Source organism: Cervus canadensis, chromosome 1 (assembly GCF_019320065.1).
Source record: "Cervus canadensis isolate Bull #8, Minnesota chromosome 1, ASM1932006v1, whole genome shotgun sequence".
NCBI lineage: Eukaryota > Metazoa > Chordata > Mammalia > Artiodactyla > Cervidae > Cervus > Cervus canadensis.
This window is the reverse complement of record NC_057386.1, coordinates 47,504,554-47,524,262: the sequence shown is the minus strand read 5'-3', so window position 1 is coordinate 47,524,262 and position 19,709 is coordinate 47,504,554. Positions and strand designations below refer to the sequence as shown.

General features: G+C 38.8%; 1 protein-coding gene across 3 annotated transcripts in view; it reads left to right on the top strand.

Moving 5' to 3' along the window:
- The window catches only part of USP32 (ubiquitin specific peptidase 32), a 205,480-nt gene that overhangs the window by 106,155 nt on the left and 79,616 nt on the right, over window positions 1–19,709 (top strand). For all 3 annotated transcript variants that reach the window (XM_043481830.1, XM_043481820.1, XM_043481811.1), the window contains exons 3-5: window positions 3,591–3,696; window positions 7,151–7,269; window positions 11,543–11,702. In XM_043481830.1, the coding sequence (XP_043337765.1) occupies window positions 3,591–3,696; window positions 7,151–7,269; window positions 11,543–11,702 (385 nt within the window). The remainder of the gene's footprint in view (window positions 1–3,590; window positions 3,697–7,150; window positions 7,270–11,542; window positions 11,703–19,709) is intronic.

Here is a 19,709-nt window from a genome sequence, read left to right as displayed (position 1 = left end):
CTCCACACTGTTCTCCATAGTGGCTGTACTAGTTTGCATTCCCACCAACAGTGTAAGAGGGTTCCCTTTTCTCCACACCCTCTCCAGCAGTTATTGCTTGTAGACTTTTGGATAGCAGCCATTCTGACTGGCATGTAATGGTACCTTATTGAGGTTTTGATTTGCATTTCTCTGATAATGTGTAATGTTGAGCATCTTTTCATGTGTTTGTTAGCCATCTGTATGTCTTCTTTGGAGAAATGTCTGTTTAGATCTTTGGCCCATTTTTTGATTGGGTCATTTATTTTTCTGGAATTGAGCTGTAGGAGTTGCTTGTATATTTTTGAGATTAATCCTTTGTCTGTTTCTTCATTTGCTATTATTTTCTCCCATTCTGAAGGCTGTCTTTTCACCTTGCTTATAGTTTTTGTGTCTTTATTAGTTTTGGAAAATTCTCAACCTTTATCTTTTCAGCTATTCTGTTCCATTCTCTTTTACTTCTTGGATTTCAGTTGCATGTATGTTAAGTCATTTGGTATTTTCTCACAGCCTTTGGATTTTCTGTTTTGTTCCCTCCCATCTCCATATATTTCCCCCTGTGTTTTGTTTGGGTAATCTCTAACTTGAGCCTGATGAGTTTGCTGTTGAGCCATTCCAGAGCCTTATAAAACTCTATTTGTATGATTTCCTTTGTCAGTATGTGAGGTTTGGGGTTTTTCTCTGCTTCCTTGTGTGACTTATAATTTGTGGTGGGAAGATAGATGTCTTATATAGGACAGTAGAGACTTGAGCTAAACAGTACTTATGCCTGGCTGAGTCTTCAGCACAAGTAGTTGAGTCAGTCTAGTCTTAGTTGAGCTGGGTTTTTAGTGTGTTGTCATGACTACCCGCAGTGCACACTACAGGCTTCAAATCCCACACTAAGGTTACCTCTTTTAGATTAGAGGCGCATTTGCCAGGGGAGACTTGTAATGTCTGCTCTACCTTTAACTTTTGATCTTATTTTCTCTTTGGTACCATACCTCAGAGAAGATCTCTCCACACTCTTCCCTCTCCTTCAGCGGTAGACTGCTGTTATTGATTGCCCAGTGTTTGCTAGCACAGTGGTGGAGGTGGGTGAGGGGTACCAGGGTGGGGATTCTCTGTTGTCCTATTGCTGTCTCAGTTTTAGGTGGTCCTTATGTCTCTGCAACTTGGAGGGCGAGACTTTCTCACTGATTCTGCCTCTTGCCAAATGGTAGGGGACTTTTAAAGGTCTGTGGCTATGATGTTTTCCTGACCCTCCCTTAGGGATAGAGGGTACCTTCCTTCTTGGGCTTCCTAGTGGCTCAGACAGTAAAGAACCTGCCTGCAATGCTGGAGACCCAGGTTCGATCCCTGGGGTGTGAAGCTCCCCTGGAGAAGGAAATGGAAACCCACTCCAATATCCTTGCCTGGGAAATCTCATGGACAGAGGAGCCTGGTGGGCTGCAGTTCATGGGGGTCACAAAAGAGTTGGACATGAATAAGGGATTATCACTTTTTCCCCTGGTTATGCAGGGGCCAACTCGAAATAGTTATTCTACAAAATATGCTTGTTGCATTCTTTTTATGTTTTGTATATTCTGATTTGGAAACATCTCCCTATGCTAGTTTTTGCTGAGTTTGCTATCAGTGGCACTGTAGACACACAGTTTTTAGCATCAGCTGTCATAGTGTTATTAAATATATTTATAAATATCATTTAATGAATATGTATTTTCATATGTTGACTCTAAGTTTTATTCCTTGAATTATCTTTTAATCATGTATTTTAATGACAAATTCTTCTTGGCAGATACTAGGTCAGGTTTTTTTCTTTTTTAAACCACACAGCACTTCTAACACCAAATGTGTGAAGTTTTTTCCCCACATCAATCAGTTCTCTAACTCTCTGGACACCAGCTGGGTGTCCTATAAATCAATTCATTTCTGATACTAACTACCCAGAGTTAGGCAGACGCCCAGGTCTGCCCCCTACTTCAGAAGATGCCAGTTTCAGGCCCCCAACTTCTTCTACTTCTGACCAGTCAGCTATAAGTCAGGGGTTCCCATGTATTCCTCCTGGGATTCAGTAGTTTGCTAGAAAGGGCCCACAGAGCTCAGGAAGGCATTTTATTTACTGTTACCAGTTTACTATAGAGGATACAACTCACAAACAGCCGGATGGAAAGAGATGCATGGGATGGCGGATAGCGTGGGGGCGGGGGGACAGTTTGGAAGGAGATGGTGCACAGTACTTCTGTGTCCTGGTGTTCCATCCTTCTTGCACCATGATATGTTCACCAACATACCCATAGTTTAGGGCTTCTTCTGGAAGTTCCATTACGTAGGCATGGTGGTGATTAGCTCCGTCTTCACCCCTTTGCTCCTTCCCTGACGCTGGAAAGTGAGGCTGAAAGTTCTAACCCATTAATCATATCATTAGTTCCTCTGACTACCAGCGCCCATTCTAAAGCCTTGTAAGGACCCGCCAAGGGTCACCTTATACTAAGTCGTGTCCAGCTCTTGTGACCCCATGCCAGGCTCCTCTGTCCTTGGGATTCTCCAGGCAAGAATACTGGAGTGGGTTGCCATTTCCTTCACCTTTCATCTGTACCGCTCTGGGAATTCCAAAGATTTTAGAAGCTCTTGCATTGTTTTTTTTGGAACCTGGCAGAAGACCAAAATGAGTTTCTTATATGACAGTATCACACTAGGCTCTCAACACAGAACTGTTGAATAAATGAATTTATGTGACTGCTGTTAGTGTCACTTTCTTATGAATAGCTTTTCTTCTTTATTTCTGATTATTATAATATTCAATTTTCAGAGTATAAAAATGTCCTTATTTTCTTTTTTTTTTTTTACTTAAAAGTTGAATATATTTCGGAGAAGGTAATGGCAACCCACTCCAGCACTCTTGCCATGGATGGAGGAGCCTGGTAGGCTGCAGTCCATGGGGTCTCAAAGAAGTCTGACAGGGCTGAGCGACTTCACTTTCACTTTTCGCTTGCATGCATTGGAGAAGGAAATGGCAACCCACTCCAGTGTTCTTGCCTGGAGAATCCCAGGGACGGGGGAGCCTGGTGGGCTGCTGTCTGTGGGGTTGCACAGAGACGGACATGACTGAAGCGACTTAGCAGCAGCAGCAGCAGCATGTTAATTAGGTGCTTTTGTATATTGTAGTATAGCTGCCATTGTATTTCTGAGCATCTACTTACAGAATGTTGATTTTTCAAATCAAAATGTTGTGTAGACATTTAACAGAGTTGAAGGAGTTTCTCTGGTCAGAATTCTTATCACATTATGGGACTGTTGAAGAGAAGGAACTTATCTTTTCGGACTTTGATGAGGATTCCCAAGAGAAAGAAAATTCAGCGTGTCAGCCAGTGGTGCATATACTTCAGGGTGGACACAGTATGTTCTTAACTGAGTGTGATAACAAGGTATGAAGGAGGAAGATGAGGGAGAAGTTTAACATCATTGCACCGAAGTTTACCAGGACCTTGTTTGGAGATGGAGATAAGATTTATTAAAGGTGATGATACCAGCCTCAAATTCCTCAACAACTGAAATGTCTAAGGTTGGCTTTACCATTTATTTTCTCCTAGGTGATTTACTGTTCTTTTGGTGGAACATCCAAAGGACTGCACTTCAATAACTTAATAGTTGGACTTGTCCTTCTTACAAGAGGCAGAGATGAAGAGAAAGCAAAGTGTAAGTACTTTTATTATCTCAAAATGTTAAAATACTACATTTATGTACAGAATAATCTACCTCAAAATTTTGATGACTATCAAAGAATTTGAATTGATGTTTCTTCAAAGAAGATATACAAATAGCCAATAAGCACTTGAAAAAATGTTAAACATAGGTAGTTATTTGGGAAATGTAAAGTAAAATTACAGTGAGATACCACTTAAGTGTAAGATAGATAATGCAGCCATTTTGGAAAGCTAACTGGCAGTTTCTCAAACTGTTAAACATTGAGTTTTCAATTTCATTCCTAGATATATACCCAAGGAAACTGAAATCATATATTCATTTAAAAAAAGTTCATAACAGCACGTTCATAATGGTTACAAAATGAAAACAATCCTAATGCCCATCAACTGATGCATTTATCATAAACAAAGTGTAATATAACCAGCAGTAGAATATTGCTTGACAGTAGGAAGAAATAAGTACTGTGAAAGAGCAGAAAAAACTTCCTTTCTAGGTTCTTTGGCTGATTTAATAATTAAGTTGATGTAAGACAGATTAACAGGAGAAAACCACACACTTTTCACATGTACGTATTTGTTGTAGTCTTTCGTCATGGGTTTTCTTCCAAAGTGCAAGTGTCTTTTCCTTTTGTGACTACAGTCACCGTCCACAGTGATTTTGAAGCCCAAGAAAATAAAGTCTGTCCCTGTTTCCACTGTTTCCCCATCTATTTACCATGAAGCTATGCAACCAGATGCCATGATCTTAGTTTTTTGAATGTCGAGTTTTAAAAATCAGCCTTTTCACTCTCCTGTGTCACTGTCATCAAGAGGCTCTTTAGTTCCTCTTCGCTTTCTGCCGTTAGAGTGGTATCATCTGCATATCTGAGGTGGTTGATATTTTTCCTGGCAATCCTTAGTTCCAGCTTCTGATTCATCCAACTTGGCATTTCGCATGATGTACTCTGCATATAAGTTAAATAAACAGGGTGACAACATACAGCCTTGACATACTCCTTTCCTAGTTTTGAACCAATCCATTGTTGCATGTCTGGTTCTACCTGTTGCTTCTTGACCTGCATACAGATTTCTCAGGAGACAGGTAAGGTGGTCTGGTAGTCGCATCTCTTTTAAGAATTTTCCACAGTTTGTTGTGATCCACATTCAAGGGCTTTGGCATAGTCAATGAAGCAGAAGTAGGCATTTTTCTTGAATTCTCTTGCTTTTTCTGTGATCCAGTGGATGTTGGCAATTTGATCTCTGGTTCCTCTGTCTTTTCTAAATCCGACTTGTACATCAGGAAGTTCTCAGTTCATGTGTTGTTGAAGCCTGGCTTGAAGGATTTTTGAGCATTACCTTGCTGTCATGTGAAATGAGTGCAATTGTCCATGACAAACCTAGGCAGTGTATTTATTAAAAAGCAGAGACATCACTTTGCCAACAGCAGTCCTTATAGTCAAAGCTCTGGTTTTTCCAGTAGTCATGTACAAATGTGATAGTTAGACCATAAAGAAGGCTGAGTGCCAAATAATTGATGCTTTCGAACTGTGGTGCTGAAGAAGACTCTTGAGAGTCCCTTAGACTGCAAGGAGATCAAACCAGTCAATCCTAAAGGAAATCAACCCTGATTGTCCATTGTAAGGACTGATGCTGAAGTTGCAGCTCCAATACTTTGTGCACCTGATGTAAAGAACCAACTCATTGGAAAAGACCCTGAAGCTGGGGAAGATTGAGGGCAAGAGGAGAAGGGGGCGGCAGATGAGATGGTCAGATAACATTACTGACTCAATGGACCTAAGTTTGAGCAAACTCCAGGAGATAATAAAGGACAGGGAAGCCTGGCTTGCTACAGTCTACGGTGTCACAAAGAGTTGGACATGACTTAATGACTCAACAACGAACAACAAATTTGTGTTGTTATTTAGTTGCTGAGTTGTGATCCACATAGTCAAAGGCTTTACTGTAGTCGTTGAAGCAGAAGTACATATTTTTCTGGAATTCCCTTACTTTCTCCATGATCCAACAAATGTTGGCAATTTGATCTCTGGTTGCTCTGCCTTTTCTAAACCTAGCTTGTACATCTGGAAATTCTTGGTTCACGTACTGCTGAAGCCCAACTTGAAGGATTTGAGCATTACCCTGCTAGCATGTGATATGAGCACAATTGTACAGGAGAAGTCCAAAATTAAGATATTAGCAGAGTTTTGTTCCCTCTGAAATCTACAGGGAAGAATCCTTCCTTTTTCCTAACTTCAGGTGGTAGCCCTCAATGCTTGGTGTTCCTTGACTTGCCAGTTGCTTCCCTCCACTCTCTCACGATCTCATCAGATGGCTTTCTTTCTACTGTTTCTGTTTTCTATTCTTATAATTAGTCATATAGAATTAGGACCCAGCCTAAAAACCTCATCTTAATTTGATTTTATCTGCAGAGACCCTTTTTCAAATAAAGTCACATTCATGAGTACTGGGGTTAAGACTTCCAACATTTTTTTTGTGAGGGGGAGATATAATTTAATCCATAACAGATGGTCAGAGCCTTCCAGCAGAGATTCCCCTAATGGAATCAGCCATGGCATGTGGGTGGGCAGGCAAGGAACCCAGTGGGCCTTCAGAGGAGTGGAATGTCTCTTCTTTCTATCACCTATGTTTCCAAATAAATTCAAATTCTCAGGTGCTTGGAGATAAGGATTTCAGCATATCTTTTGGGTGGATGCAGTTCAACCCTTAACAGCAGTATTTCCAACATAATAAGTACTTCTACCCAACTTTATTATTTCTTACCATTGTGTCATATTTGTCCCAGATCTTTTTTTCTTTTTTTTACAGAATTAAAGATCATGGCCAAGCCAAATAAATGGTATACTCTACAGATTTTTCAGTTTGCTTTTTGTACTGAAGATTATTGATATTTACTCAGTTAGAACATTAATTCCTTTATTCTGATTGCTATATAGTATTTCATTGTGTGTGTGTCTCAGGTTACGTATTTTTTTGTTGGTAGACATTTATCTTTTTTTCCCCCCCTAAATTTTGCTATTACAAAGATTGCTTCAGTGTATGTTGTACTTCATGCAGATATGCATGAGAGTTTTTCACAAGTGGAGGTGGAGTTGCCTAGAAATTGAACTTCTAGCATAAATCTTCATCTTTACATTTTGGCAAGATACTCTCCAAGGTGTTACAGTAATATATATTCATTAACAGTATATAAGAGTTCCAGTTTGTCCTAGTTTATTGCTAACACTTTGTATTGTCACACTTAAACATTTTTTGCAAATTTGGTATGTGAAAAGATACCACGTTGCTGTTGTAATTAACATTGGTTTTTTTTAAGGGATAAATTGTATATTTATAAAATGCTTAACACTAGTAGTCACCCAATAATTGTTACCTTTCTCTTTCCTCCCTACATCCACCAGGGTACGTTTAATCTATGATATAATTAATTCGTTCTTTCTTTTTCCTAGACATTTTTAGTCTTTTTGCAAGTGAATCCGGGAGCTATGTTATACGGGAAGAAATGGAAAGAATGCTTCATGTGGTGGATGGTAAAGTCCCAGATACACTCAGGAAGTGTTTCTCAGAGGTACATGTAAAGATTTACATTGCATCCCTACCTGTGGACAGAGTATTAAATCTTAGTTGTAAAATGAATTTAGCTGTGATGAATAGACGTTTATGTGCGGCATATTCTTGACATTTTTGTATTTAATGGTTGAAGTTTTTTAACGATTTGTGTGCTAGGCTCAAAGGTCCATGACCCACACTACTGCTGTGTTTGTGAATCTGAAAATTCCCAGTTCTACTGTAAAGGGAACTATCTCTACTTACGGTGTAATGAAACATACTCCCCCACTCTCACACCAGCATGCACACACACTCTCACAGGTGATCCTGCAAACACCTGAGCATTGCTTCAGTTGTGGTGCTCTTCATTGCTTTTCATCATGAGCATGTAGAAATAGCACTCATTGGCCTTGAGCTGTAGGTGACCTCTGTGATCCATCAATGCCTAGTTTATCATAAATGCATTTTATAATTTATTTTTTAAATTGGTTTGCATAGTGAAATATTTGGGTTTTAAAAATCGGTCATTTTCCTGTTTTCATAAATAATATATTTTCATTGTAAAAAAAACTTTAACAAAAAATGTGTATCTTTAACAGAGAAAATATTTCTTTAATTTCTTTTCAAAGGTCTGCTCACATGGGAAAAGTCCCAAGAGGTGGCAAAATAAGGCTCTTTTACAAGTTTTTGATCCTTTCCTGCAGCACTCAGTGCTGTGTAATTTCTTGTGGTCATTTGAGTCTTTCACTGCTGTTGGTTTTATTCAGAGTTTTTATTCAGTTTAGTTTAGTCACCTTCCTAACTATATAAGCATTGATTATTAATACTCCAGCCATGTGCATATATCTGGTTCTAATATCTGTTTGGACTTCTCTGGCTTTAGCTTTTCATCACTCCGGCTTTAAGTTTCCTCTGTCTTGATAGCACCTGGAGATTTCCCTTTCCTGCTTTTCAGCAGTTTTTGGTAGTAGTTATGCTGTTATGTTTTACTCAGCAATTCTACATGTTTGGTGCTAGAAGGATTGTCTTCCTGCATTTTTGGTTGTCTTATTGACTGGAAGTTGCTGTGATGGTATTTCAGTACCTTAAGACAAACTAGATCATGTTTTTTGTTTTTCCTCTCTAAAATTTGCTGGCCAAATTTTATTAGGAAAAAAAAGAGTTATCTAATCTTTACAAGCCTGATAAATTGGATTTTTCACAGAAATAGCAAGTGGTTTGCTTATTTTAGGGGAGAATATTTTTTCATTTTAATAAGGTTTATGCAGACATTCCTATTTTATAGACAGGGATTTAGTTTGGTTAGCCACCCAGTTCTCTTAAAATTTAGGCACAATAGCAGGTACATATACTAAGATAATAATTAGTGCTATACAGAAAAATTAAGTAGACTACAGGAGATAGGTGGTGATAGGGAGGCGATGACCAGGTATAGGTATTTTGTTATAGGATGGTTAGGAACAGCTTATAAGAGAAAGGGACATTAGAACAAAGAATTTTAAGGAAATGACTATGGTAGTAAATGGCTAGGGAAGTCTTATATGAAAAACAAGGTCTTTGGAAGAGAGGAGATCAAAGAAATGAGAGGCCAAGGCTTGGGGATACTCATGTATGTAGCTATTTACATCATTAGGTACTACGGTTGTTTAAAGGGAAAAAAAAGACTGTGAATGAGCCAATTTTACCCAACTCAGCTATTTGATGTATTTTCCTGCATACTTTTTGAGTAAGGCATGTGATGCGAGCCACACTCGTGCTTTCTGCATTACCATGTTTCCAGTAACTTGAGATGAAGGAAATCCACATAGGAGTTACACTGGTTTTTTTCTTACTGAATTTTTTTGGTTGTTGATTCTAATGGTGGGAATTCATACTTTACATTGCTCTTCAAAGATGTATCAATTTCAGAAGTTTGTTTGTTTGTTTTTAATTGCCTTTTATAGTACTGGAAGTTTTTTCCTAGACTGCTATTGTGACAGTTTATAAAAGGAGATTTCCGTTTTGCTTCCTTATTTAGAGCCATGACTCAAGAACATAGAAAGTCATGTTTGACAGATAGGATTTTCGTACGGCTTATAACGTAGGTTATATGGAGTGATCCTAATGGGCAAGCAGATTTGAGAGGTCACTTTGTATTTCACTAAGTTGCCAGGCAGCATATATAGTGTGTAATTCAAGCACAGAGACTTTGGAGCCTCGACTGCTTGGGTTCAGTTCTCTCTCTGCCACTGTATAACCTTGAACATACAGCTTTCAGAGCTTCCGTTTTCCCATGTGTAAAATGGGGATAATAGTATCTCCTGTTATTGCTTGAGGGTTGCTTGAGGATTAAATGAGTATAAAAATACTTCGAATTGTGTTTAGGGCATTGTAAATACTCATTAAATATTAACTATATGTGAAGTTGTTAGAAGTACCTATTATAATGGGCAGTTTTTTCCTTAGTGGTACATGAAGGTGCATCTTATAATAGCATCTTAGCTTCATAAAACCATTAAAACTACCATGTTCACTGAATATAAGATGCTTTTGATTAATAAGATGTGCTTTTATGTATTACTATAAAGAACAAAAAAAACTACCAGTTACAATTAAAGGGTATTATTGATTCTAAGACTTATCCCAATGTCAGAGATGTTAACGTGTAAAAATGGGCATCAGCTTTTGGAATTTATGCTGTAAACCCTCTTTGTAGACCAAATGTGGGTAGAGAAAGAAAATGGGTCTGATCCTCTAAACATGCAGCAATGTCCTCGTGTCCCTGCAGCAAGTCTGAGTGCCATATTCCTCCGTTTAGAAAACTAAGACTTCCAGTGTTGTCTTATTTATTTATTTGGCTGTGCTGGGTATTCGTTGCTGTGTGTGGACTTTCTCTAATTGCAACCAGTGAGGGCTCTTCTTTGTTGTGATGCATCAGTTTCTCTGTTGTGGAACACAGATTCTAGGCGCACGGGCTTCAGTAGTTGCCGCACACAGACTCAGTGATTGTGGCCCATGGGCTTAGTTGCTCCTTGGCATGTGGGATCTTAGTTCGATAACCAGGGATCCAACCTGTGTCCCCTGCATTGGCAGGTGTTTTCTTAACCGCTGGACCACCAGGGAAGTCCCTCCAATGTTGTCTTGATTGCTCGGATTGTACTGTTAAATATTCTGAAACCATGAAGCTAAGCATATTACTGTACTTAATAGGATGCTACTGCTGCTGCTGCTAAGTCGCTTCAGTCATGTCTGACTCTGTGCGACCCCATAGACAGCAGCCCACAGGCTCCCCGTCCCTGGGATTCTCCAGGCAAGAACACTGGAGTGGGTTGCCATTTCCTTCTCCAGTGCATGAAAGTGAAAAGTGAAAGTGAAGTCGCTCAGTCGTGTCCGACTCTTAGCGACCCCATGGACTGCCACCTACCAGGCTCCTCCGTCCATGGGATATTCCAGACAAGAGTACTGGAGTGGGGTGCATGCTACTAACAATATAGAAATTATTTCTACCATAACTCTTTTAGGTTATAAGTTATTTGTATCACTTAATAGCTCCATCAGGATTATAGCTACTAGGTTCTTGAGTGTCGTTCTTCATTGTATTTCTATGTGGGTTGCTTCTGCCTTTTTCTCATAGAGATATCTGTTCCTTACTCTTGTCTTCCAGTCAAAGAGATTGAGTTGCACAGCCATATGATGTTTTTTCTCAGCCTGGACACTTTTTTTCTCCACAGATTTAGCAAGACAAGTACTTGGAAAGAAAGCAAAGAAATAGAAACCTCCTTGCTTCTTTTTTGTATTCTAGTTGACTTGTGAATGTATGTTTTCAGTGATGACTTTTGGAAGGGGACTCCTGGATAGTTTTTAATTCACCAATGAAATTTAAAAGATTATTTGTATTCCATACACATTGATTAAAACGTGCTAATTCTAACCAATGGAAGCATTGAAGAAGCAGGATAAAGCAAATGAAATTGCTTTTATTAAGTATTGAAAGAAATGCAGTTTACTGATTGCAAGATGTACCTTAGGAAATAAAATGTGACTTAGTAGAAATTCTCTGCTTTAATGAATTGATAAAATAATTTGCAGTTAGCATATAGGTTTTATGCAAATAAAAGTTCTGAAATAGTTATATTTGAAAACAGTTTCTTTTTCCAAATACATATATAACTTATAATGGTATGTAGATTATTCTTTTATAGATAGTAGAAGGGAGTAAACGTCAATTAAATGCAAATTTAAAATTGTGTAAGTTCCAAGTAAGAGGTACCTTAAAGTTTAACTAAGCCTGTGTTTTCTTGTTTTAATTTTAGGGTGAAAAGGTAAACTATGAAAAGTTTAGAAATTGGCTTCTTCTAAACAAAGATGCTTTTACCTTCTCTCGTTGGCTACTGTCTGGAGGTGTATATGTGACCCTCACTGATGATAGTGATACTCCCACTTTCTACCAAACTCTGGCTGGAGTCACACATTGTAAGTAATGGCATTTTATTGTGCTCTGTTCACTTTTTAATACAATTGCCTGGTAATATGAGAATATGCCTATTATCAGTGTGGCTTTTTTTTTCTTCCAAAGTGTAATAACATGGAATGCTGGAGGCTTGAGTACATAACTGAAAAAAATAAACTTTTTTTCTTTACTCACTGAATACTTTTGTACTCCAAGTGTGTGAGTTTTTTCCCCCCACACCAAGCAGTTCTCCAGTGCTCTGTGGACACCAGGTGGGTGTCCTACACTTTAGTGCAGTTCTGACACTGCCTGCCTGGGGTTAGCACAGACCCACCCCACAGGTTAGGTCTCAGTCCCAAAAGACTGCCCCTGTGCCCTCCCCACTTCAGATGCCAAGTCCAGACTGTGACCTGTGCTTCTGACTGACCACCTATAAATGAGACTTCCCATGACCCTTTCCTTGGGTTTGGTAATTTACTAGAACTTCAGGAGACATTTACCTGTACTGATTTAATATATAATAAAAGCTGCATTAAAGGATACAGATGAATAGCTGGGTGAACAGATACATAGGGCGGAATCTGGAAGGGTCCCAAACACGGGCGCTTCTGTCCACATGGAGCTGTGTTGCTCCCCTCTTGGCATGTCAATGTGTCTAGACGCTCTCCAGACTCTGTGCTTTGGGATTTTTGTGCAGGCTTTGTTACATAAGCATTATCAGTTATTAACTGTGTTTCTAAATCTTTTCTTCTTTCCAGAAAATGGGGGGGAATGGGGTTGAAAGTTCCAAGTTTAGAGTGTATGGCTTGGTCTTTCTAGTGACCAGCCCCTTTCCAGGAACCTACCGAGAGTTAACTTCAGGCATCAGAAAAAGGTTCCCGTCACCCAGAAAATTCTGAGGGATTTAGGAGCTCTGCATCAGACATTCCTGTCACTCAGGAAATTAAAGAAATTTCCTCAAAGAAAATATTAGCAAGAACTGGGATCAATATCACTTATTTCACAGCAGCCCTCTACTAACTGTTCTTAACCAAGCTGTATTAGTTCCCTAGGGCTGCTGTAGCAAATTGACACAATCCATAAACTGAAAAAACAGAAATCTACTCTCTCACAGTTCTGGAAGCTGAAATCAAAGTGTTAATAGAGCTATGTTCCCTCTGAAGATCCCAGGGAAGCTTCTTTCCTTGCCTCTCCCAGCTTCTTGTGAACCCAGGCTTTGCTTCACTTGTGGCAGCATAATTCTAGTTTCTGCCTCTGTTTTCATACAGCCTTCTGTGTGTATGTGTGTGTCTGTGTCCTCTCCCCTTCTTTCAAAGACACCATTCATTGGATTTAGGGCCCAGTCTAAATTTAGGATGATTTTAACTCTAGAGCCCTAATTCATTACATCTGCAAAGACCCTATTTCCAACTGCGGTCACATTCTGTGATTCCAGGTGATAATGAACTTCTGAGGGATGCTCTTTAGTCCACCACAGCACAGGCCTAAGTGTTAACTTCTACTGTTCTTTTCTGTGGTTACAGAAATGGATGTACTCTGGGCTTTTGCTTATGCTACTTCTTAACACTAGAAGGAATGCCTTTCCCTTTTTCCCTTCCTGTAAACCCTAGTCATCTTTGAAGATTAAGTCACATGCTGCTTGCTTTCCATGAAATGTTTTCTTGCCTTCCTGTGAGAAATCATCTCTCCTTCCTCTTAACTCTCGTAACACTTTCTTTTGTACTCTTCTTGGATGAACTTACCACTTTCATCTTTGTATTTTAATTATTTATAACATTTTATTTATTTGTACATGTTTTCTCTTAAATCATAGAAAGTCTGTATTATTCTTTTATTCACTCTCAGTGTCAAGCCTTAAATAAGTATTTGTTGACCTAGTAGAGGATCTTGGTTATCAAGCACTGTTTGTATTTATTTTTTCTTGTAATTTATGAGTTGGCTACTAGTTATTCACCAACTGCTTTCCCTCTCATTTTTATTCCATTGTTACCAAAAATTCTGACACATAAATTCTGGCATGAATAGGCAATTAATTTGATGCTCCTACTTTTTCAGCACTACCGTCTTTATTTTGAGAGGAAAGCCTTTTTTAAAAAATCATTCCGTATAAAAAATTAGGAAATCTTTTTATACTTTAAGCTCTATCATTGTCAGTCATATGGATGTTCTGCTGAACTCTTGCTTTCATTTGTAACTGTATGCTAAATCATTTTTCTATTATTGGCTAAGAGTGTGATTACTTTCCTTGAATGACTCACATTATAGAAAAAATTGTCCTGATACTTAATGAAATGGTAAACAAGACTTTAAAAAAAATTATTTATGTTTGGTTGCTCTGCGTCTTTGTTGCCGTGCTCAGGCTTTCTCTAGTTGCGGATGTGGGCTCTCGGGCGCTCAGGCTCCAGGAGTTGTAGCGCACGGTCTCAGTTGCTCAGCATGTGGAATCTTCCCAAACCAGGGATGGAACCCGTGTCCCCTGGATTGGCAGGCGAATTCTTATCCCCTCTACCACTAGTGAAGTCCCATAAACAAAACTTGATTCAAGACTTTTGCAGTAGCATATTGCAGTAGTGGAGAGAGATTGGTCTTACCTCCAAATGTTACAGGAAAGCAACTTACAGCCAAGGAACATGGTGAGGTGATCAGTGGAAGGAAAATTGCTACGAGAAATCATGAAGGGTGGGGCAATTCTTACCGAAAGCGGGCCAAAGACTTATTTGTTAAATATATGGTATACCTTGATCAGGTATCAAGGGTGGGGGATGATGCAGCAGGGTTCTTTGCTAAGATTCAGCTGGGCAGGCCAAAGACAGAATAAGGGGTCAACTTCTGGGCCTAGTAGAAAAGAGGGCTCAAAGGAGTGGGACTAAATTTTAGTCAAGGAGAGAGTCTCTGTCAGTTGCTTCAAGTTGAATTAGTCTGACACACTTTGCAAATGCAAATACTGCTTATTGCTTGTTTTTCAAAGCACCATGTCAAAGATTACAGGCTTGTGTAAATTTAATCAGTCAAAATAATTATCAAAATATTAAAAATGTTATCCCATTATATGGCTCCATTTTAATTTGAAAATGACCTTTTAATTTTTTTATCAGTTGGGAAGATTTTTGGATTTTTAATGGCATCTAAAAGTACGTGACCTTTGCCTTGTTAAAAAATATTTTATCTTGAATTTATGCATTGTTTCATCTGAAATAATGACCTGATTTCTAAACTGAGTGACTTTCTCCTAGGCTTATTGTACCTACTAATATCTCTGCAGCATTTTAGCACTATTGACAGTTTTCTTGAAATTCTCTTCTCCCTTGATTTTGAAACATTGTAGCTTTAAGTTATTTCTCATGGATCAACCTTTAGCTCTATTCTATTCTTAACTGGCATGCATACTTTTGCTTCATTACAGCCATTTCTTTTGCTTCATGTCTTTGCAGGTGATACCTAGTGAAGTTTACTGATCTTGAGGTATCAAACTGTATATTCATTTTAATAAATGCCTCCTGGATGTGTATTCTAACATCTTAATTTCATATCTAACACCTTTCCTTACTTCAGTCCATTTATAGGTCAAAAAAAGCAAACATCCTGTTCCTCCTATGATTTTTTTTTCTCTCTTTTTTTAAACTGAAGTATAGTTTTTGCTTTTTTTGCCAAATTGTGTCCAGCTCTTTTTGCAACCCCATGGACTGTAGCCTGCCTGACCCCTCTGTCCATGGAATTGTTCAGGCAGGAATACTGGAGTGGGGAGCCATTCCCTTCTCCAGGGGATCTTCCCAACCCAGGGACTGAGCCTGGGTTTCCTTCATGGAAGGCAGATTCTTTACTGTCTGAGCCACCAGGGAAGCCCTTAAATCTTTATAACTAGGCTCAAACACATTTTTATTAATCAAAATAGTAAAAATTGCAGTCAGCTCATTTTTACCAATGAGAAATAAGCTTGTTTATTCCTCTAGTATAAAAATCCTTGCTTCAGGATTTGACGAACTCTTGGAAAGCATTTTCTGGATCCTGCTGGTTGTGAAAGCATTTTCACTGCAAAAGAAGTTGTTGAGATACTTGAAGAAGTAGTAGTGAGTTGGCTGAACATCGGATGAATGTGGCAGACGAGGCAAAACTTAGTAGCCCAGTTGATTCAACTTCTGAATTACTGGTTATGTGATGGTCGGTCAGGTGTTATGGAGAAGAATCAGACTCTTTCTGTTGACCAATGCTGGCTGCAGGCACTGCAGTTTTAGGTGCATCTCATCGATCTGCTGAGTATAGTTCTCAGGTGTAATGGTTTCACCAGGATTCAGAATGCTGTGGTGAAGCAGACTGATTTCAGACATGCACAGCAGTAAATGGCAGTTTAACAGTAAGCAGCGGCGAGCAATAGCTGGAAGCAAGGTCTTAGTTTCCCAGACTGGGAGTCCTAACCACTGGACCACAGGGGCCAGCAGTGAAGGCTAAAGTCCCTTCCTAGTCCTTGCCTAACTAGTTAAAAACGAATTCAGGCAAGGAGGCAGAAGGTAAAGAGTAAAGTAAGAAGTTTTTGTCTTCCTTCAGGCCAATCATCTTGCTTTGTTCCCCTCCCCCCGATAATTTGTATCAGGACTCTCCTCTGGGGTGTACATGCACCCCTTTAGCCAAGATGAATCTTGAAGCAGACTTCTGGGAGGAGCAGGTCTCACTATGGCCTGGAACTATCCTCTGACTTTTGACCCCAAGAAGCCTTTGTGGAAATGTATGGTGTCTCCCTTATCCTAAAAAGGGGGAAGCGGAGATCCTTCAATCCTTTACTCAGAAAGGGTTTTGCCTCTCTGTCCTTGCCATAATTATTTCCTCGCCATAATTATATTTCCTCAAGATGTTCACAAAAGAAAAAGACTGGCTGTTTACCTTGTTTCTGTTGTTACTACCATTTCGGAGGGCGATTGTAAATTCCTCAACTGGATCCCACATAGCTCTTGTCTCAGGAAATGCAGACAGGAGGCTGGCTGATTGTAAATGTCCAACTTGGAACCCATCTGTCTCCTATCTTAAGGTGGGCAGCAGACCACCAAACAGTGACCATGATCTTTTTTTGATGCAAGTTTGGCTTTGGAAAGTGCTTTGGAGCTTCTTCTCAGTCCAGCCACTGAGCTGGTCATTGCCAGTTTTTGTAGAAAATCCACTGTTCGTCACCCATCACAATCCAATTGAGAAATGGTTCATTTTTGTTGAGTGGCATAAGACAATAACTTCAGAATGACGATATTTTTGATTTGCTGTCAGTTAATGAGGCACTCACTCATCAAGCTTTTTCACTTTTCCAATTTGCTTCAAATGCCAAATGACTGTAGAGTGGTCGATATTGAGTTCTTCAGCATCGTCTTGGGTAGTTGTAAGAGGATCAGGTGTGATGCTTGCTCTCATGCAATGCAGGAGACCCGGGTTTGATCCCTGGGTCGGGAAGATCCCCTGGAGAAGGAAATGTCAACTCACTCCAGTATTCTTGCCTGGAGAATTCCACAGACAGAGGAGCCTGGTGGGCTCCATTCCATGGAGTCACAAAGAGTCGGACACGACTGAGCGACTAATACACACAGTCAATTGGTTGTTGTCAACTTCCAGCGGCCACTATGCTCCTCATCTTCAAGGCTCTCGTCTCATTTGCAAAACTTCTTAAACCACCACTGCACTGTATGGTTGTTAGCAGTTCCTGGGCCAAATGGATTGTTGACATTGCGAGTTGTTTCTACTGCTTTAGGACCCATTTTGAACTGGAATAACAAAATTGCTTGAATTTGCTTTTTGTCTAACACATCCCTGCTGCTGCTAAGTCACTTCAGTTGTGTCCGACTCTGTGCGACCCCATGGATTGCAGCCTACCAGGCTCCTCCATCCATGGGATTTTCCAGGCAAGAGTACTGGAGTGGGGTGCCATTGCCTTCTCTGAACATATCCCTAGTCTAAAATAAATATGAAATACACATCAAGTAGTAAGTCATTAGCAAAAAATATAAAGTGAGAAATGTGTGTTAAAATGCTGTGTAACATAACCACGTTTATTTAAGGATGTATTCCAGTATCAAATGGCAAATTTCAGCAATGCAAAAACTGGAATTACATTTGCACCAACCTAATAATTCTAGTAATCCAATTTGAAGTTACCTTTGACTTTTCTTATCAAGCTTCATATTGAATCCTATCAATCTTAACTCAACCATATTTCTTGCATCTTTCTTTGCTACTGTCATCATTATAATAGTTTTTCTTACTTATCTGACCTGACAGTGGTTTGATAATAGGAGTAATGAAAGACACATTTCTGTTTTTGTTTATTTAGTTTGCATAAAAGCAAAAACAAATCATTCTTACTTCCCTGCTTTGAAACCTTTGAGAAATCATATTCTGTAGAACAAAGTTTTAAACTCCTTAATATGACTCTAAAGTCTCTTAGTTTATTATTCTTAATTTTCAATACCCATTTCTCCTCACTTATGTTCTCAGCTTCAACTGAAGAGCACTGGTCAGTATTCCATGACTGTACCATCAACTTTCATGACTACTCTATCTACCATCACTCCTAATATTCCTTCATATAAGAATACATTCCATCTTTCAGTTCTTGACAGGTAAAATACTTTTTCATCAATCCTAACTCAAATGCCATAACCCGTTTGTCATGCCTTCTCCATTTTTCTGCAGTTGTAATTAATCACTTTTTCTTTTTGCATTCCTCCACACTTTATTTTTGAATTAAAGTATTTAAGATGCTTTTTGCCTTACTGTAAAGTCAGTTGAAAATGGCTTTATTTCTCAGCAGAAGTTACAAGTCTCTTGAGGACAAGGCTTATATTCTATTCATCTTTGGCTTTTTCTTAGTTCAGTGAACCACAGTGCATGTTGCTGGACTGAACTGTGTTGGAAAATTTTCAACAACCAAAAGTCTGCATTCTGAGTATTGATTTAAACAGTTGAATTCCCCAGGAGAGAGCAGAAGGAATATGTTGTTTTAGGATTGTGGGACTAAACCCATAGGAGGGAGAAGGACCAAGATAAATCATCATGTTTGAATAAAGTTTAACAACTTCATAGTATGTAAGTGTTCATATAAAGACCTACCATATTTTTAGGGTGAAAATTAATTGTATATGTCAACTTAAAGAACTGTTTAAGATTGCAAAATAGTTGTTCATAGATCTTCCCTTTAAAACTTTTGGTTAGAAAAATTATGTGAGCTACGGAAAATTGGTTAGCAGTAACTTGAGGCGCACGGAGATCAGTCTACTTTAAATACTATAGGGAAAAAGAAGATATGTGTATACATACAACTGATTTACTTTGCTGTACAGTAGAAACTAACAACATTGTAAAGCAACTATACTCCAATAAATATTAATTTTAAAAATATATAAAATTTTGTCAAAGAAAACAAACACTACACGGAATAAGCTGTCTGAACTAATTATTTTATCTCCTTCTATAATGTACCTGTTGGGTTCCTTGGTGGCTATAGAAGTAAGTTGGCAGTATTTGGTAAAAACCTGAAGAAACAACTTATACTTTTAATTTTCTCGCTTATTTATAATATTTTTAATTGTTGACCTCTTAGCTGAATTTTATTGTATCCTTATTTTTTGTAAGAAGGATTACCAAAATAATCAACTATTCAACCACTATTTTGTAGTTAATGGCCTTTATCTTGAGCATTAGAATTATTTGAAGAGTGTGTTAAAAGTGCAGGTTACTGGTTCTGTCTTCAAAGATTTTTTATCTGTGGGCCGTAGGGCTCTGTACTTTTAACTCTGGGTAATTCTGATATGGATGGACCATGAACTGCATTTTGAGATATAATTTGTTATTGTTCAGTCACTCAGTTATGTTCAACTATTTGCAACCCCATGGACTTCAGCCTCTCAGAGCTTGCTCAAACTCATGTCTATTGAGTCAGTGATGCCATCCAACCATCTTGTCCTCAGTCGTCCCCTTCTCCTGCCTTCAATCTCTCCCAGCATCAGAGTCTTTTCTAGTGAATCGGTTCTTTGCCTCAGGTGACCAAAGTATTGGAG